This window comes from Vanacampus margaritifer, chromosome 6 (assembly GCF_051991255.1).
Source record: "Vanacampus margaritifer isolate UIUO_Vmar chromosome 6, RoL_Vmar_1.0, whole genome shotgun sequence".
NCBI classification, from domain to species: Eukaryota; Metazoa; Chordata; class Actinopteri; order Syngnathiformes; family Syngnathidae; genus Vanacampus; species Vanacampus margaritifer.
The window spans coordinates 18496136-18517171 of NC_135437.1; the positions used below are offsets into that span (position 1 = coordinate 18496136).

At 37.9% G+C, this 21036-nt stretch overlaps 2 protein-coding genes across 8 annotated transcripts in view; one reads left to right on the plus strand and one right to left on the minus strand.

Annotated features, from left to right (window-relative positions):
* Positions 1–9140, minus strand: part of foxb1a (forkhead box B1a) — a 63733-nt gene extending 54593 nt beyond the window's left edge. The window contains exon 1 of one of the 2 annotated variants that reach the window (XR_013294484.1): positions 8880–9140. The gene's annotated coding sequence lies outside the window, so the exon portion shown is untranslated. The remainder of the gene's footprint in view (positions 1–8879) is intronic. The other variant, XM_077568285.1, reaches the window with a different exon arrangement.
* A 232-nt stretch (positions 9141–9372) lies between these two features.
* bnip2 (BCL2 interacting protein 2) lies at positions 9373–20319 on the plus strand. Of its 6 annotated transcripts, XM_077568280.1 has the most exons (12): positions 9373–10180; positions 12408–12503; positions 12612–12681; positions 13112–13298; positions 14934–15116; positions 15255–15357; positions 15427–15558; positions 15639–15725; positions 15794–15892; positions 17478–17513; positions 17798–17825; positions 19345–20319. In XM_077568280.1, exons 1-11 carry the CDS (start codon positions 9834–9836, stop codon positions 17817–17819), a joined length of 1362 nt encoding a protein of 453 aa, XP_077424406.1. In that variant the 5' UTR covers positions 9373–9833; the 3' UTR covers positions 17820–17825; positions 19345–20319. The 6 variants fall into 6 exon arrangements, with proteins under 6 accessions (XP_077424406.1, XP_077424405.1, XP_077424404.1 ...); XM_077568279.1 differs by lacking the exon at positions 17798–17825 and having other exon boundaries at positions 12612–12682; positions 13122–13298; XM_077568278.1 differs by lacking the exon at positions 17798–17825.
* Positions 20320–21036: the final 717 nt, after the last annotated feature.

A 21036-nucleotide genomic window follows, 5' to 3' on the forward strand; every position in this document is an offset into this window, starting at 1 on the left:
ATATGAATTGATAGTTTCTATAGACTATGGAATTATTTAACAAACAAAAAAAAACGTTTTTAATATTTACAGACAACAATGTGTGACTACGTGTACTTTACAAAAATGTACGGTTCTTTCTACTTGTCGACACAGCTCTTTACATTAACACCGAATGAGATCAGCCTCCCCTTTGCCATAATAAAAAATATTGGCTTTTAACAGCGACATTAAAGCGAATGGGAGCTCAAGGCCATGTCGACATTGTGTAAAAGCCAAAAGACATAGGGTGCGCAGTGTGTAGATTCCCACAGCAAAAACAACTATCGCTTCATGTGAGAATGAGCAAATACTTATCATTTGTGTGACATAAAAGGAACCATAGCAAAACTCACTGAAATAATAAAATATTGAAACGTCTGTGGAACATAAATGCGAATTCTCGCTACGTCTGTCTCCTGCTAATTGAGTTGCTACCAAGAATGTTAGCACTCTGGAGAATAATTTGTCAGTGCAAAACATCGAATGGACCAATTTATTGGTTGCTGCAGGCTGTAGAGTTCCAACAGTCTTTGATCAACCTTTTTAGGTCAGTAACTCTCGAAATACAGAGAGAAAAATTACATAGCAGAGAAAATATTTCATCTTTTTAAAAGACGGGGAAGTATTTTTGTAGTTACAATGCAGCTATAATGCTGGATTAATTCTTTTTGAAGGCTTGAAGGCAGAGTAGGAAAATAACAGCTTTGGTGCACAATGTTTATTGTTTTGTGTGGATGGAAAACTTAAACATTTAACATGAAAAAGTGACAGAAAGAGTAATTATAAGTTTTGCTTTGTGTCATCACTGACGAGACGTAAACTGCTTGTGCTGACAGTTACCAGTAGGCTCAGTCACGCTGTCAATTAAAATAAGCCTTCAAATGCTCGTGTTGGCAGAGGCGTTGATCAATCTTTGATTTGGAATAATTTTTAGCTTTTGATGACTTGACAGATGCGCAAAACAAGTTGTTTGAAAGCGAAGACGTCAAAATGAAGTTTTGTCTCAAAACTACACAAAGTCTTGACAAATTGTGTGCTAGTCTTGTCCTTAAGGTGAACTTGTTAAAGCAAATTAAGTATACTGAATGCTGTATTTCTCATTTAAATCATGATGCTTTTTTGTCTTATTAGAAGGAGCAACTGATACATTAACAGCTAATTGTGAATATAAGTTTGCTTATAGTCTATGGTAAAATTATGTCAAAAGTATTAAGTGTGTGTATTATGTAGTGCTGTCAAAGATAAAGCATTTATTGATTAATTAATCACAAAAAATTATCGCATTAATCATGAATTAACGCAGATTAATCGTAGTATTAATTTTGACCATAGATTATCCTTTAGCGTGACAGCGGATGTCTACGTTTAAGGTAGCACAGGTTGTGTTTGAGCAATAAACATAATTTCATGCATTAAAGTAAAGCATTTAAAGAATGCTTGCGTATCACATTTAGAATATTTGCTCATGTCAAAATATCGGGGTCATTTTTTTTCCATTTTAAATTATGCAACTAATTAACTGATTGGAAAAAGAGGAGGATGAGCGTGTGCAGTGAATACAGAAAAATGTTGAAGACGTCCTCATAACATTAAATGTCAAAAGAATTAACACATAACCGGTGCTCTTCAAATTTGGCGGGGAATTTTTTTTTGATAAAAAAGCCTTTTTTATTAGGCGATTAATCGTGATTAATCAGGATTCTAAGATGTGATTAATTTGATTTAAAAATGTAATCGTTTGGCAGCTCTAGTTATTTGTGACCTCACTAGTCTAAACATGACATTCTGTTAATATTACATTTGTGGAATATGAGTTATGAAGCAAAATCTGGCCGTTTTTGATCCATCTCAGGGGGCGGCCATTTTGCCACTTGCTGTCGACTGAAGATGACGTCACCGTTGCTCAGAGATGGATAAAAACGGCTTGATTTTGCTGCTTAACTCATATTCAACTAACCAGAATGACATATTTAGACTAGTGGAGCCGCTGCATAGAACATATTGTCAAGAAAAAAAATTGGGGGTTGGCTTGCCCTTTAAAAATCATCTGTTGTATTTCTCATTTAAACCATGGTGCATTTTCTATTACTAGAAACAGTCACATTGATCCATCCATCCATCCATCATCCGTACTGCTTAGGGTTGCGGATGTGCTGCAGCCTTATCCAACGATAGCTAATTGTGAATAAAGATCAGAATGTTGAGTTTTCTTACAGTCTGTGGTGAAACAATGTCAAAAGTATTAATTGTGTACTATTATATTAACCACAATAACAGAAACAAATAAGTCCTCTGACGTATAGTATTTACATCGTATATATTCTTTGTGCTTATTGCATTTTCTCTATACAATTCAATAATATGCTCATTTGTCCCGAGTCAACACATTGAGCGGCCATTACAAACTTGTTCCACTTCCAAAGCTCGGTTTGTAAAGCTGCTGCTCTAGCACCACGGCACCCTTGGTTACCAGAAAGACAACAAAAGCCATAAGCCATAGCCAATTCTCTTTTATCCACATTATAGTTGGCCTCTCGTCAATCTATTGAGGGGCTCCAAACATAGTGTCATGTTAAAACAGCTATAACTTAATTACAAAAGCCCTGTGTCTTTTTTTTTTGTCTATATTGTAATATGGCCTTCCTCTTGTTAAGCAGATTTAAACAAGCCTACGCTGAGGACTGCCTCCCATTCATTTAACCTACAAATGGCTGCGGACGGCAATTATGCAGGCAGTAAAAGGAAATACTGAGGGGTACATTTAAAAAATGCTGAATAGGTTCAATTAATGTAGGCAAGGTAGTAGAGTGAACTAGAGGAGGCTTATGCTATCATCCTGTGTGCTTTCAAAATATGCTGCCTCAACACCAGCAGTCTACATTTGCTTTGCTTGACTGTGCCAACGTTAATCTAACTGAATGGTTGTTTTATTAGGTTTTACATTTACGTAGATTCTTGTCAAATAACATAACGTAGTCTCTTAAGGCATGCGTTACTCCAAAAAACAAACCATGTTTAATTAAAAATCTAATCACAGAGCTTTTTTTTTTTTCCTTTCTGAAACACATCTAGCAAAACCCCTTGTGGCGTATCAAACCGAGAAATTGTGAGCCAACAGATCTAATAAACTAAAGCGTATTTGCTCGGAATATGTCAACACTACATAACAACGACGTGCTGTAATTTCATTTATGCTCAAAACATTTCATTAAGGCCCTCAAGATGAGATATGAGCTTGTGCAGCACGTCGTGTCGCTTTGGCTCGCGCGTGTACACCGTCCCAGAGGACCTTTAATTTGAGACGGAAAAGTCTGTTCCTTCGCTGTGAGGTTAAAGTGTGGGTGACAAGTGAGGAAAATCACAGCTGAATGCATTAATTAGGTAGACCTAAAAGCATATTTATCAAAGGCTAAGCCACATGGGAATGATCCCGGCAAGGATCTAGTACAGACGGGACAGGTTAATAGAATAAAAGGCCTTGAACAGAATGTGTGCTTATACATAAAATATCAACCTGATCTCACGTGTAAACGAATCATTAGGACGCAACGATTAAATGTGATGGCAAGCTGCTGACTGCTTAGTGCTTGCAATGACCTTCATCTGGTCTGTCAGTGCCAGTTGGCTTCTTATGTTCACTCTGATTAAAATGTCAGCGCCTCGGACTTAACTCGAAAAATTCCATGTGAAATGAAACAATATTTGCTCAGGGTGAAAAGCGGCTAGCCTGGCACATATTTCAGCTCGCCTCAATTAAGCACCGTTATTGAACAACCTCTTTATCGATTGCGAAATAATGATATTTAATGATTTTGAAACATAATCTAATTGAGATTTTTATTTCCTCAATATCAATGTAATTTGATGTATTTTTTTCAAGGTCCTCTTCCTATGCAAATGAACAATATCAAATTCCATGTTTTTTATTGCCATACTTGAATAAAGTGTAATTGTACATCCAGTGCAGTAGGTGGCAGTGGTGAGCTCATTGTCAGAAAGTGTGCATGGAGTATTAGCTCCTCTGTGTGTACTTAGAGCAATTTTATAGACAAATTAAACTATTTGTAATCGCGGTGGAGAGTTGATGGTGAGAAACTTTTTCTTCTTCCTCGGGGGAGACCGTCCATATACCAAATTAGTACATAAATAGAAGTCATTTTTATATGAAAATTTTGTGTGTAACCCAAATTGTTCAGAAAAAGGCCCTAGAGAAATTCGTAACTCGAGGTTCCACTGTTCCATATTGACGCCTTCTTAACTCATTCACTCACAGACATTTTCACAGAAGCAATCCCCTTGCTGGATTTTGACTGATTTTGCAAGGCCCACACAATATTGTGTTCTATTGCTATAAAAACATGAAACCTACCAAAAGAAAGATTAGAGTCTCTTCTTTTATTGGGTAAAGTATATATATCTATCTGTTTCCGTTTTGCAGCAATTAGCATTAGAATATAGCTAATAAGTTTCATCATTATTCACAAAGCTATTTAGAATTGTGAATAATTGAGATTTTTTTCAACATGGCCCTGCTGGCTGTTTGTGTAATAACTAGCATTTCCTCAACGGTTCTTTGCAGTTGAGAGGTTGCATCAAAGCCTTCTGTATGCTCCAGCATAATTTTTATTTATTTTTTTAAACATATAAATACGTTTTTGGGAAACTTAAAACATTTAGAATAGAACGTATTTATACGTTTTTGGGAGCAAATTAGTTAAATAATCGGCTGTCATTTTTTTCAGATTTTTCAGGAAACACAAAAAAATTACCATTTGCATCATGAGGAGATGATTTAGGCAAAAAATAATAATTTTTGCGAAAAAAACGACTTAGCCAATTATTTTAAGAGGGTGACGATAGGCAAAATAAAGCCTACCACCCAAATTAAAGCATTTTTTCCCTTCCAAAATTGCATTCTACTACATCGCTATGTTGATTTGAATTCAAATAATTAGTTAGCCGTATCTAAAAGTACAATAAAGTGCTCTGCAATTCTGACTTGAATCGCCTAACTGATGTCAATCACAAGCGAATATTGAAGAGGACGGCGTGGTCTTTTGTCCCACCGAGTGATGAACGATGGCCCTTCAGCTGGCGAGCGAAACAGACGCCGCTGATTGAGGGAGCTTATCTTTACGGCGGAGCCATGGACTTGTTAACGGGATGTGATAGCTTGCGTCCGCCGAGCTGAGCGGGGAAATAAAGCTGTTGGGATCGGGCTGCTTTGCCATCATTCACGGGAGTAATGATGTCTGTCTGGCTCAGCAGTAAGTAATGGTCCGCCCACAGGTTAGCGACCAGGACGCAGCATCACCTACAAAGTTGAATTTGGATCAGCGAGCAAGAGTCACTCCTATATCTTCATACATTTAATAGGCTATTCAATAACAATTAGAATATATTGTAATTTCAGAGGTTCATGAAGTTTATTTGAGGGACAACTGGGTCCAAATTTCAAGCTCTGGAGTTCTGAGGTAGTTCATTAGTTCCAGTAATGACGTAGCTGGGGACCAACATGGCTGCAAAGCGAAAACTCTTAAAATATCCCATGTGTCCTAATAAAATAGCTTTATTAGTGCACACGGCTATGGCAACATGCTATAAACGATCTTCTTAGAATAACAACAGAGGTAAGAGCATGTTGAGAGGATACAGTCAAATATCAAGCTGCACTCAATTATCTTTAGCAGGATAATTAATCAGTTGAGTATGCATATGCACATGGAGTCTCAGAGGCATATTTGAGATAATTGTTCTCATTGACTTGATTAATTATTTGTTTGCTGATTTAATTATTTTCACATTTGGAAAACAAATGATTGGACGCTCACACAAAGCAGTAAAACACATATATTTGTTTCTTAATTTCGTGTGACGGAAGGTGAAATTCACTAAGTGCGCTGATGTTGCGAAACATCCTAATGCGGAATGTCTCTTGAGAAACGAACAGCAGCTATGTTTGCAATTTATGTCATCATGCGTTATCTTTTTTTCCCGACGACCCTAAACCTCAGCCCTGAGGAGGTCAATGAAACACGTGTGCCTTGTTGCAACCAGCACACGTGACACTGAATCAAAGGCGAATATTTTTTAGCTACGAGGTCAGCCCTCGGTTACAGACGCTCTGTCCTGGTATGACTGGCATTCTGAAAACAATCATCCCAGTCCTCACGGCTACAAATCAGCAGCGCGCTTTTAATGGCACTTGCTTCTATTTATCATGCTGTTTTAAATGTTTTGCTCATTTGTTTCCTTTAAATATTTCAGTTTCCTTAAAATATTCATTTAACTTTGCCTTTAAATTTTTCACCACTCCCCTTCACTCGGCTATGGTCTTGTCTCCTTTTTAGGCCTCTACAATCATAAATAATTATTCATCTACCCAGAAAGAAGATCACATAAAACATGCACATGAATCCTTTTTGTCTTTTCTCATTAGTGATATACTTCGAGTTGCCTAAATACTTCCCGCTACCGCGTTTATGGAAATTGGTTGGAGAATCTTCCTAATGACTGCTTTGGTTACGCCGTCCACCTCAGATCCTGGCGTTGCTTCCTCTTTTCAACATGAAAGGAAGGGGGAGGTAGCGCTGCAGAATTTGCGTACAGCTCTGGAGTTCTTGCATTATTTTTTTATTTTTTTTTTTAAAAAGGGGAACTATTCACATCCTGCACCTGACTGCTTCACTTTATTATTCAAACCAACTGGCATGGCTAAGTGGAGTCACATGTGCAGGAAAAAAAGCTGCTCTCTAGCAATTAATTGCATTTGTAATTTATAAGGACGGGAGCAATATTAAAAGAGGATTCTAGCTTGCAATCATTTATTATTTTTATTATTTTACTAGACATAATATATTTCCTCAAATAGTGGCCTCCCTCTAATAGACCCCATGCCCTAATTAATAACCGGGTGCATCATTCATGCAACGCCTCAAATAGACATCTAATTTCTTGCCCTCAATAATAATAATAATAACAGGCGGAGCACTGGGTGGGTGAAATTACCTTTTCTTTGACATTACATCTGTAAAGCTGAAGTTTACTAAAGCCAAAGAGAAATTGCTGCAGTAGGCAGTCCACAGCATTTTGGAGCAAAATCGGCCCAAAGAGATTCCTTACTCAAAAGATACAAGGTACACTCTGAAGATGAATAAGAGAGTTAAATATAAGGGATGTGAAAATACAGCAACAATCACATATGACTATGACATTTCAAAAGAAAAAATGACAGAAAATGTATTATCATTTTTTGAGATGGGCAAGTACTGATACAAGATAGAAGGCCTTATTTCTAGGAATTGATTTTATTGTCAGGAACTAGAAATGAGAAGAATAGAAAATTGCCATGGATTTCATGCAATTTTAAGGACAATTGTTATATTGGGATATATAGGTCTTTCTTTAAAATTATCTGTTGTGTTTTTTTGGGGGGGAAATATTATGTATCATAAGTACTAGTGGTATCTGTATTTGGTATTAGTGGTGACTACTCAAGAGTTGAGCACTCGTTCTGGTATAAGTCTGAAAAAGACTGGTATCGAGCATCCCTAAAATTATTATTTTTATTGCACTATTAAGCATTCTTGAACAACCAGACCATTTCGTAAGTCAATATTTTTGAAATCGCTTTCTAGTTTTTTAAATTACATTTTTCTCACTGGTACCCTTGTGCAGTAGCATCACATAATAAAACACACAAAAATCTGAATAATAAACCAAATAAACCAATATTTTTTTAAACATACTATCATTTTGTATTGTTATTTTAAAGATTAATTTGTACAAACAAAGAGGTCTGTTACTCTTTGTAGTTGAATAAACATCGATGTGGAAAGACGGTAACCATCATATTGACTGATTATGAAAAAATAAGATAAAGGCATGCTAAAAATACCCTCTTATCCGAGAATCTATGAACAAATGACATATTGAGTGTTCCATGCGTCATGGCTACAGCCTGGCGAGCCGATTTATCCTGGATAAAGTGGAAACATTTGTCTTCATTTGTAAGGTAATTGTGCCACGATTCATTAGAAACCAGCACCACAGCGGATGAGAAGCATAAACTCTAAATTTGACTGCATTATCCTTTTGTGATGAGGCCTAATGATCCAACAGAGTAAATAGCAAAGCGCTAATTAGAAATTACACCGGATGATCCCGTGCACACACAGAAGGAATTAACCTGGAATCTGCAATATGTGAGAGATATCTCTTTCTAACCATGATATCCGGTGGGATTATTATAATTTTTTTTTTTTTTTAAGAAATCAATTGAAATAATGTGATTGACAAATCAGTCCACAGATAAAGGGGGGGGGGGATTTTGATTATATTATGTTACATTGGTTCTGATTAAATTCAAATCCAAGGCAACACTTGAGCGCTGAAGTGTGCATTTGCCTCCACCTAGAGGAAGAAGTTAGCCAGTGACTCAGAAACAAAAATCTGATCCAAACCCACCTGGGGACATGTGTACAGTACTCTATAACTAATCAGGGATTATTTAATAATCCACATCTAGCATTAAAATGTATCAATCACTGCAAGTTCAAACCTAACTTGTAAATCACTAAATATTTTATTCAAAGCTGCCAGAGGAAATCTCTAACTAATCACAGTTTATTTACAATACATTACATATTAATTTTCTTAAGTATGAGGTATTTAATAAGTCACTTAAAATGTATCACTTTTGTCGATTACATACTTGGAGCCTAGTGGGAGTTAATAGTTTGTATTTTATTTTAGTTACGATTTTGTAACTTTTTCTTTTTGGGCCCACTAAATCATTCAGTATCGTGATGTTTTGTTCACTGTGTAATAATTGACAATTGAGAGTGTTGATACGGTACCTGTAAAGCCAGTAGACATCGGCTGCAACTTGCAGCCATTCCTTGCGGTTGGAAAAGGAGAGACGATGGGCGGTGGCTCTACAGTTAGCTCACTGTTAGCAATGTTAGCGAACAGTGGGTAAAGTTGGCTAATGTTGGTTAATGGTTACTAGTAGTAGTTAGCAAATAAAATAAATCAATCAGTCAAATAAAACTGTAAAGAGTGGGCCTTAACAGCAAGTATAACTGGCAGCTTCTAGTTAGTGTTGTAAGTAAATGGCAAAATAATGGTAAGATGCAGGTGAGTCATTCTAAAAATAAACAATTCAAAGTAAGCTCGGGACAACTAGCGCCGCAGGCGACGTTGTTAGATATTAGGTGTTATGCTTTGGCAACCAAATTGCTTGGGTTGGGTAACACTTTATCAATCATTCGGGTTGGCAAATCACAGGATAGTGGTTTGTTGTAAACGTAACAACTGTACATTATCTGACGTGGCAACGTGGTAAACTCCACATAAATGCCCCTGGCAAATGTACGGTTGCCATTTATTTATCGCGGACAGTTTACGACATTAACGTCGACATAACGTCACTACTTACGTCAGTTACGTACGCTTGGAGAGGAAGGAAGGAAGGAAGGAAACCGACAAGTGGGCTCACTGCGCGGTGTAGCCCGAGCAAAGCTAGAACTCCTTCCATGAACTCTTTCGGTGGCGCATTTGGAGATCCGGGGAACAATTCCTGCACCCGAAGCGACGGTCGACAGTGTTAATTTAAGACGATATGTAGTGAGTCGGTAAGTAGCTTGTTGTCACCGACAACGAAGCGAGCTGCTCCGCGTGCTAAAGCTAACGCTAACACCCAAACTTCTGAAGGAGTTGTGTCATATTTCGGGTCGTCTGCTTGAGAGGGATTACACAACAAACCGGTGTTTCTTAGCTTCTCGTAGCACCATCGGCTGCAGGCGGACGATATGGCTTCAGATGTGACAGAAAGCGAGACGACACTGAAGGGTGTGAATGACACAAACTTGAACAATAGTCGCCCAGATTTAGGCACACCCAGGCGGACTCACGACAGCAACACACACACGTCTAGTCCATCGTCTTCTGGGGTGTCCGGAGAAGTGGACGAGGAGGAGCTGGACGAGCTCCAACACAGCACGGCGTCCACTGTGGAAAATGGCGAGGAGGCACTTGAAGAGAGTTTAACCAAAACAAGCAGCAGTCCAGAGGAAAGGACGACCCCGGACAATGAACAGAACCCCGGTGTCCCGGTGAATCTTCCTCAGCCATGTTCTCCAGTTAGACCCAGTGGAAGGTATGTTGTGGTGTGTACACTCCATTAGGTAAATCTTGTGACGACAACTACAAGATTTGTTTAAATGGTTTCTGGTTTTGCAAGTACACTGGTGCATTCTGTCCGATCAGCCCATTCATGGAATGTAAAACCCACTCCTGCTGAATATTTTTTGAAAAATAATCTAAAAATTCATTTTATTTTGCTCAATCTCATCAAATTGCACACACACGCTTGATCGTGTGCCTGCAGTGAAGTGTGTTTTGATGTTGTTATGTTCTGGATTAAAATGCTGCTTGACAGGTGGTAAATTGCACATACCTTGGCTACAGTAATTACCATTGTGCAATGTGATTACTCTACAGCTGTTATTTCTTTACGCCCCAAACAGTTTAAATGGCAGTGGTACAGACAAGCAGAATGACACTCAATTTAGGATTTATTTATTTTTACCACTAGTCCAAAGCATGTACCGAGCGATTTTTGTTGAACTATGCATCAGCAATGTTTCCTAACCACAACCAGTCCTCTATTGATTCATTTCTTCAATCTCATTTTCCAGTGTGGATTCCTGTACTATTTTTTTACCTCTAGGTTGTGTTGTATGTTATGTGGGGAATTTAGGCACATACTCATAAGCGCTACAAGCTAAGATGAATACTCGCAGTATTGTCAATTACCGAATGCCCAGCATGCTTGTGTGTCTGGGTTTGCAAATAACAGTCATGTATGTGATTATTGCATCAAAGGCAGCTCTGTACGGCAAACATACAGATGATCAGCATTAGTGAAAGGAACTTTGTGGTTCAGAGAACTAAGCCATCAACACTCGCATGTAAGCTTTCCAAGAAGCCAGTGATCTGATTAGGGGGCAAGTAGTAAATTGTAACAGTTGGAGAGACTTTAATGATTGCGCATGATTGGACAAGCGGCATCTGGCCAATACTAGTGCAAAGATTAGGGAACGGCAACGTATCATGTAAACCCGTATTATGATTGCTCAGATCGACTAGGTTTGTGTTTTGAGGCTAAATCACAATGGATCTGTTTTTGCTAGAAATGCACCAGTAATTTGTGTCCAATAGTTTCATTTTTTATTTTATTAATTTAATTCACTGTAGAATCTGAAATCATCTCCAAGCTGTCTGCCGTCAAATCCCATCAAGGCTGTCTCAATGTGCTGCCATATTTTCAAATATTGTTAGGCTAAATATAGGACATGTGTCTGCTGTACAACGGCAAAGTACCCTGGCGACACAACTAAGGCAAGCCTCTTTTACGCAGAGATCCTGCAGAATTGTTGCATCAGAGCCTTAACAGCATTTATCTACCTGTGCCTTTTATACAGAAGCCAGAAAAAGAGGGATACTGTCATAGCAAAGAAAATTGCTTTCAACTTAATGGAGAGGGCGAATGTACACTATTTCCGGAATGTAATCCAACATATACCGTAGTAACTTGTAAGTGTAAAAATATTGCCTCAGTGTTTGAATCCTTGTTTAGTTGTTCTTTTAAAGAAGTTTGTTGGGTGAAAAGCCACTTCTGTTTGGCTACTTGTCTTGTTTTGTAAATCATTGAGGCCACTGAATTGTCCCAACTGAATGGTAAACATGTAACAATTTTAAAGTAAATATTAAACGCGGCCTTCCAGTTCCCGATTTGTATCTCACATTATATCATGGTGCATGCATCATTCTCCAATAAGAGAATGTGTGAGTCAAGACAAATGATGCTTTTGCTGTACATTGCACCAGAAACACGCAAACGTATGTGCCGCCAATGTCTGTTGGCTATAATTGGCTCAGTTCTACTTCCCTCAAAATCAAAAGCTCAGAGAAAGTCTTTTGTCATTTTTTTAGAGATTTGCAAATGTTTAGAAACACAATCTTTAATGTGTGTCCCATACAAAAGGGATTTCTGTTTTAGAGAACAATTTAGGGATCTCGATAGTGTTCAGGTAGTGCTTGAACGTAACCTTATTAAGGTGTAACTTTTAATGTTCTTCAAATGTTTTAAGTTTGTGAGGACTTTAATTGTCAAAGGAATCAAATGAGCGCAACTTTGCCTCCTGGCAAATCCTCAGTGTTCGTTCCAGTAATCCACAGCGTAATCAGGCATAGTTTAAGATGAACGCGTTTGGCATTCGTGTCGGACTGATGACTTCCGGGACTCGTGTTCTATCCAACCGAACATATTTGCCATTCAACAGTGGCGTTACGGTGAGCAAAGTGTTTGTTTTCTTTCCCAGCCTGGAGCGCCAGGAGTCAGTCGCCACGACGGAGGCCCGATTAAGGATGGAAGGAGTCGAGCTTAAGGAAGAGTGGCAGGACGAGGACTTTCCACGGTAGTATTACAAGCATGTTAATTGTCGGAGGGAACGCGAGGAAGAGGCTTTACAGCTCGGTACTGCACAAGCCGAAAAATGCTTATCTGATTACTTTCTGCCCGTAAGGCCTCTACCTGAGGAGGAGGAGGAGCTTGAAGAGGAGTTGTTTGGTGGAGCCTCTGAAGAGGGCGATCCCGGTAATCGAAAACTTTTGTTACGTACAACGTAGTGGATAAACAGAAATGCTACATTTACCTGCACCAATAATTTATAAGACATGCTTGTTTACAAAGAGAGCGGTGCTCAATTTTTAATGTAGTTTGTGTTCCTCTTTGACTGTGAAGTGTGATTTTATTTACTTTCTTTTTGTCAAGGCAGGATTTTAATAGATTTTGCAGAGATACCTAAATGTGTCACCTTTGAGTGTATGTTCTCAGTTATGGGTGTGGACATTGACACAAAGAAACAGAAATGTGAACTCGTTCCTTAATCTTGGTAAACTTTGGATGACCTTTTAGGAAAAAAAAATATATTTATTTTTTTTGCTCTCAAAAACGTCTACTCTGATTCCGGACATGTAGGGGATCTTGCAAACACGTATTCACCTTGCTTATTATTCTCCATCTGAACCCACAGGCTATGTCGCCAACCACGGTAAAAAGGAGAAGAAGAAGCTCCCAGCTCCGGATATCAGCCTCACTCTCGACCGCAGTGAAGGTTCCATTCTTTCTGACGAGTTGGATGAAAGTACGGAACTGGACTTGGACGACATGGACACGCCTTCCGACAACAGCAATGAGTTTGATTGGGAAGGTAAGGGCCTTTGACAATACAGCTTTTTACTATTCCAAATATGCTGCTCGGTCAACTTCGGTCATGTTTGAGTGTGTTAAAGTGCTTTTAAAAAAAGGTGTACTTTTAACCTCCAGTGGTGCAATTTGTCAATGAATTGTTGTGCTTGTCATGCACTTCATCACACAAGAGTGCTTATTGTTTTTATGGTTCTCTTATCTGATAAAACACTATATGGACAAAAGTGTTGGGACACAGTGGTTAGTGAAAATATGGTCCATCCTACAAAGGGGTTGCTGATGATGGTCAGGCTCGAGTTCTTCCACATCGAACTCATCACGCCACTCTCGTCTTGGGCACCGCTCACAAGGGCTGAAAAAATCTAGACAAACCCTCGATTGTTAAGAGGTGTGTCCCTTTTTCTTTTGTTAATACAGTGTATTGTCGTCATTGGTTCGACAGGTTTGCGTCAGTAGGGAGCTGTCTAAAGTGGTGTTTAAAAAAAAATGCTTGTTGTTTTTGTCTTTCCACACTGCTGCCTTCCGCTTTTTCACGTGGAAGGATTGTTTCCATTGCCTGCCTGGAAACAGGCTGCAGGCCAGCAACAGGTTTCTCTCTCTCGCTCGTGGTAAGGTTCCTTGGACAGTGCCCGGACGCCCCCAATTTATGCTCAATCAAACCTTGTTGTCCAGATTATGTTGTCACTTTTGTTTAAAAAAAGAAAAAATCATAAGATGTTTCATTCTTAAAAAAAAAATATATATATATATTTTTTAAATGTGCATGACTTATTTTCCTTTGGTGAAATTTGAGTACATTTTAAGAAATTCATTTATTGCATGAATCATTCTTGCACACAAGATACATTTCATTATAAACTATGAGGTGAAAAAACACAACTAGACTCTTTATCTAAATTCAGTCTATAAATGTGTGAGGTATTTTTCAATAACAGTAATTTAAATTAGAGCTGCAACTATAAAACATTATTGTGGATCCCACATACCGGTAATCTCTGTGATGTCAATTTACTTCAGGGATTTTTTACATGCTAATACACACCACTGTTCAAATGTTTAGAAATGTACTTAATTTTGAAGGGAACACACTTTTTTTCCCTCTGAAGATGGCATTAAATTAATCAGAAATTCAGCCATTTTTTGTGTCAAGAAATAATGCAAAAAAAAAAGGAGACATTTCTAAGTGACATCCAAACGTGTGAATCTAAATAGTTCATCATAGAAAGTCAGAGTATTTTAATGAAAATTGCATGTGCAAATTGCTAAGGTTTACTGGTGTATTAATAAAGCGTAAGTGGAGCAGAAAATATAAATGAGGCTGATAATCTTGATCCTTAATCCATGAATAGTTCAAATCAGCATGGTTGGCGGTCAAGCGATTGGAGCCGTGATTCTCCACCGAATGATTCTTTCCTTTTTCCACCCCATCCATTTCTGTTGACATGCAAAGATCATTCACTCTGTATCGTTATTTAAAACAAAAAACAGGTGAGATGTATTTTGTAATTCAGATGCAGCATGTTGATCTGATCCCCTTTTGATCAGTCTAATGATCAACAACCGTTTACGTGATTATTTATTCCAACCAGGGATACCAAACGCCCAACGACCTTATGTCACTTACTTTCCTTTTAAGATGACCTTCCCAAGCCCAAAACTACAGAGCTGCTAGAAAAGGGCGTGGAGTCGGTCCATCAGTTCTCTGCCTCGGAGGAGAGGGAGGAGGACCGGCGCTGGAGGGTGTTTCGCATCGGAGACCAGGAACACAGAGTGGACATGACGGCCATTGAACCTTACAAGCGGGTTATAAGCCACGGAGGTCAGTGTGCCGGTCACGTCATGCCAACAACTGCTCATGGCAAAAATGAGCGGCCTATCCAATAACATTGGATCAAGCATTTACTGCACATTTTATTCTAATTGAAATCCATAATAATTGATATGTTTTTCACTTCAGGTTACTATGGAGATGGCTTGAATGCCATCATTGTGTTTGCCGTGTGTTTCATGCCTGAGAGCAGTCAACCAAATTACAGATACATCATGGACAATTTATTCATGTGAGTGTTTTGTCTGGCCTCGCCAGTGAACATTTTCGAACCTTCGCTAATGTAATGGAACCCTCGCAGGTATGTCATTGGCACGCTGGAGCTTTTGGTGGCGGAGAACTACATGATTGTGTATCTTAACGGGGCGACATCGCGGAAAAAGATGCCAACTGTTGGCTGGCTCCGAAAATGTTATCAGCAGATTGATAGAAGGTAAGTGTCACTGTAGTTTAAAAAAAAAAAAAAAAATAAATAATAATAATTTGTGTATCGTCTCCGTTTCCGTGTTGCAGGTTAAGGAAGAATTTAAAATCTTTAATAATCGTCCATCCCTCTTGGTTCATTCGCACCGTGCTGGCACTCACAAAACCTTTTATTAGGTAATAGAAATGTTTAGAAGACAACACACCTTGTTGATAAATAATTAACACATTTCTTATGTTGACAGCTCCAAATTTAGTCAAAAAATCCAGTATGTGTTCAGCCTGGCCGACCTCGCAGAGTTTGTCCCGATGGAGTACGTGTCCATTCCGGAGTGTATCAAACTGTGAGTACTCGGATCCAAACCTCTCACACATATTCTCCTTTTTTCTTCCTCTGTGTTCTAAACAAGCAGCATACTGTTTTCTTGTCTTCTGACGAGAAACCATGATATTCTTTGACCCACCGTGAAAATCAAATACTCTTACAGCCGTAATACCGGCAAAATTGTCTTCATTTATATAACAAAATTAGTAAGTAGAAATCATTGTGGTTGAGCGGTCGCCGTTCTGGAAAATGTTTTGCCTTAAGCCTAAGTGGATCAGGTGATTATACTTACACAAGAACCACCTATACAAGCATGTTTGAGTAAATTATTTTGTTTTTTAAGTCAGACCGCATACTCCATAATCTCCTATTTAAACGTCACAGCGGTGGATATGTACATTTGTTTGAATAGCAACTACATCAAGTATGACCACTCAGTAGTGTAGCTGAAACTCTCATTTAAACTTAGGAAACGAAAGCATTTAAGCCCCGCCTCCCAAAAATCTTGGGTTGAATTGTACGGCTTCAGTGGTATTTGAGTTCAAAGTAGCTGTGGACAAGGTATGGTCCGTGGGCTGCATATTGCCCATTAATTTTTTTAAAAAAAATTTTTTAGTTTGGATCACCAAACATTTAGATGATTAAGACTCATGTAATATTTGTTGCTTTATTTAGCTGTTTTGCCTGAAATTTGTTAGTCAAATTATATTCTTTTATTTGTCTTTATTTTCTTACATATTAACTCATTCACTGCCATTGACGGCTATAAACGTAAAAAATTAATTTGAACTATTTCAATTAGTTTAACATTTTTTTTCCACTTATGTTAACAATAGTATGAAAACCTAGAATTTTTTTTATTGTACCTTTAGAACCGATATAAAATTTGTGATTAATCGTGAGTTAACTAGTGAAGTCATGCAATTAATTACAATTAAAAAATGTAATCGCCTATCTTGCCCCTAATTTTTAATACTCTTTTTTTTTTTTTTTATGAATTTATGGCAGTGAATGAGTTAATTTATTTATTCTATATTTTTAAATATATCATTTAAAATTGGTAAGACACAATTTTACTTTTCTTTTATTAAATATTTGTGTAATGAATTACAGTTAAATTAAAAGATAAATAATATAATTAAAAAATAAGTATGAGTTGAGCAGGAATTGAGCTCTGTCGAGCTCTCACTTTTATTTGTTGAAATAAATATGCAGCATTGACTGCTTTTCTAAACCAGCTGCTGTCTTTTTGCACTCTTGTTGGTGTAAGCAGCGCATGTCATTGGGAGCTTACATCGAACAATGGAAGCTGTAAAAACAAAAAATATGAAGAAGAAAAAATCCTCGCATAAAATGTCAGTAACGCTGAGTTATTACTCTAAAATCTCAAGCCATTTTCAAGAAAAGTTTTGTTTTCCCGTAATAATGATTAAAATTAAACGTATTTTCAGCAATTAGCACCATTGCTAAAATTGATTAATTGTCCAGCCTTAGCTTAACCTGAAGCAAAACTTGTCTACTTGTGGTAGTCTTTATCAAACATATTTACTCATTTGGATGTAAAATTGTTGTGTTTATTCGCTGTTTCCCTTCCCCCTTTTAAGGTTTGACGAGGAAAAAAATAGGAAAAGCCGTAAAAGGTATCATGTGTTTTTCATCTAGGGCTTGGTTGCATTTCACAAAACTAACAAACTGCCCTGAATAGATACCCCAACACCAAGACCCCTCCCTAATGTTGCTTTGGTTTGAATTATTTTCACTTGTACCCAGAGCCAATAACATTTGTAATCGACCACTATTTGTCCATTCAAGCACATTCACAAATGTTCTTATTTATATATATAAAAAAAAAAACTATCAGAGCATCTCTATGCAACTACCAAGACGTTTGTGTGTTGTTGTTTTTTTTTTTCTTGGAAAAAAGGTTTACAATGGGACTTTTTTGATATTTGGTAAGTTCAACCTTGTTGGCCTCATGAAAATGGGTTTAGTCACCAGGAAGTAGCTGGACACGGCGGTTGCACGATTACGTCGCGCTCACATGGTTCACCACCTCCTCCGCCAGTCACTCACTGAGTCGAGCCCTCACAGCTTGTTTGCATGACTCACCGCAAAGCTAACTGTCACAAGCCTCATTCCTCCTTATTTGCGCACGGCCTTTTCATTTGCACATTTCGAATTGATGGCTGCTCATTTGCTTCGGTTTCTAATTTGATTTTGTTCGGAAGGGATGTTTGAGCACCGCAGCACATCGCATAGGCACTCTTTTAATCTGATAATGTTGTGCACTGCTGCCAAAAAAACATATTTTGTGAATTGAATGTTTATTTGAACATGAACAGGAAGGGGAAGTTGACCCCAAAATATAATTCTTGACAATAATATGTACTATGCAGCCCCACTGGTCTAAATATGGTATTTTGGTTAATATCGCGTTAGTGCAATACGAGTTACGCAGCAAAATCCAGCAGTTTTTATCAATATCAGAAAGCGGCCATTTTGCCACTTCCTGTCGAGTATAAATGACAATGGCAGGTCTCAGTTAACAACCAATCACAGCTTATCTTCAGAAAATAGGTGAGCTGTGATTGGTCGTTGCCTGAGCCCTGAGCAACTGTGATGTCATCTATAGTCGACAGCAAGTGGCAAAATGGCTCCCCCATGAGATGGATAAAAAATGGATGGATTTTGCTGCATAACTCATAATTCCGCAACTGTAATATTAATCAGAATGTCATGTTTCGACTAGTGAGGTCACATATAACATTGTCAAGAAATGTTTTTGGTTGACTTCCCCTTCAAAATAACAACAATAAAAAGCCACAAGCAAGAAAAAAAAAACAAGATATTGAGCACTTAACAGCAGTTTTCCATAGTCAAAACAAAGAAAAAATGAACCTGACGTGCTCTTGAGTTGCACAATTGCATGTCATTACTTTGCAAGAACTTTTGTCTGATGTGACAGAGTGGCTGCCTGCTTCTTTAAATACTAAAAATACAGCACAATTGTAAATGACTAAGATCTATTTATTGCAATATAAGCAGTAGTCCTATTGATAGTGGAATTACATTTATGATGTTGGATGCTGGTCAACCTCCATTTTGTCCTGGATGGGAAGAAATGTGAATATAATTTAAAAAAAAAAAACTGCACAGGTACTGTTAACATTCTTAACAGTCGTACAAGTGTCTTATTTAAATTTAGTGTCAGGATTCAAGTTTTTAAGAAGCTAACTTCTCTAAAGCATAAAACAGTCTGGAAAGAAGTACTTAGTGATCAGTTGCACATGATTAAGATGTGGTAAACTAACGTATTTTTCACCTCTTTTCGAAAATAGAATAAGTTGGTTTAACAAAGCACCAGTAAAAACAACATTTGTGGTGATTTAACACGGCGCCAAATAAAACACTAATCGGATGAAATGACTGCGTTGCCATGATAATCACGCCAATGTCTGTTTGTATGCGCAGGATTGACCAGGAGGCGCACGGCAAAGTGGGGACGGCTGCCGCCGCCCTTCCGGAGTGATCCTGCCAAAATGCCCGGGATGAGGACGATGAAGAATGTTGGAACTAGCGCTGCCACTCTTTGTTTGTGCGTGTTTGTGTTTTGGGGTGACGTGACTGGAAAAGATTAGCATCATGAAAGTGCCTTTTTGAAACGATGCTGCCTCTTACGTTGTGGAACATTTTGCGAGTTGCGTTACTCTGTTAAGCAGCCCCGTCCCTTTTTTGTCCCTCGTATGCTGTCCGAGAGGTTTTTAATCCTTTTTGTTTTGTTGTAATTTACTGCCGCTATATCATCATGTCAAAACGACCTTCTCTTCTTACTGTTGTATTTACTCTTTATTTAAGGCACTCTGTTACAAACATTTGAATCAATGATTTAATTGCTGCATGTACTGCTTTATTACATTTAAATATATATTTATATTCAAAAAGGTGTCAAAAGGAGAGAAAGTAATATATTTTTATTGTTGCTCTGATTTTAAAAGTTCATTTTAGGTCTCTGACCCCCCCGATAGGTATTTCACACATTTTCATTCTCGTGAGAAAAGCTTCACACCCCACCCCACCACTTATACCACCAATAACCTGCAACTTGTGTGGGTTTGAACACAACTTTTATGGTTTGATTTACAAAAATGGTGAAATTAGCTTTTTTTTATATTAGAGATTCATGTGGCTAAGGGCCAAAGTAGCTTTGAGATATTGCACACAATACTTTTCATTTTGGCCACTAGGTGAGGTGCACTGTAACGTCAAATATATTTTTACACAAACAGAGTATGCAATGCAACTCCTCACTACAGTTTACTGGAATCACAAAAAAGTACACCCTGAGGAAATTGTCCGTGTAATGTTTACTGGGAAAGCGAGGGGAGAACATTCCTTGGTATTTTACGATGTAATGGTTTATTCCATTAATTAAATTTTTAAGAACGAGCCACTGATTGTGTAATCTGACTAACGAGATGCACTGTACACATAATACTAAATCCATTAAACTGAATGGTCAGAGACAAAAATAAGAGCCTCCATGTGGTGATTAAGATGTGCGTATGATGTACTGTACTTGCTTTGGTTAATTGCAGGTTACACTTCATTACCTATTCACCAGCAAATTAATAACTCCAAATATTAAATATTTTGTTTGGTTTTTTTCTTCTTCTTTTTTAACCCTCAACTTAAATATGTAGGCTATCATTATTCCAGTGTCAATGCCAGTGATTTATAGCGACAGGCAAAACAATTACATACTGTACTCTTCCACTAGATGGCAGTAGGTACAAACTACCGGTGCGTCACACTGTTGACACTCGTACAAAAAGCTTTGCGGTCAACTCAACGTGCCCAGGTTTCACACGAAGAAGTACGGACCTATCATTTACATGAAACTTTAGACATTTATTTATTTATTTTGTCCAATCAAATCCTTTGTGACATTTTGCCGTCTTTTGATTGGTTCAGCTAAGTAGTCTGTTCTGTTACTTCTCTAGCGATGTCTATCTATGCCCGCTAAACGACTGATTTACAGGAGATGACTATTTTGGAGTACGGACATGATTTAAAAAATCATTTTCAAGGAGCAATTTTGAAGAAAAACTGGACTTTATTAGGGTTAGGCACCCAACTCCGTTGCTGTCTATCTTGTTTTATCAC

Bases quoted from the DNA above. Each gene is read 5' to 3' on its own strand.
- bnip2 (XM_077568278.1), top strand. From the start codon at position 9,834: ATGGCTTCAGATGTGACAGAAAGCGAGACGACACTGAAGGGTGTGAAT. The intron at 15,358-15,426 runs GTGAGTGTTTTG...GAACCCTCGCAG, and splicing joins ATCATGGACAATTTATTCAT to GTATGTCATTGGCACGCTGG. The intron at 15,893-17,477 runs GTGAGTACTCGG...CCCCCTTTTAAG, and splicing joins ATTCCGGAGTGTATCAAACT to GTTTGACGAGGAAAAAAATA.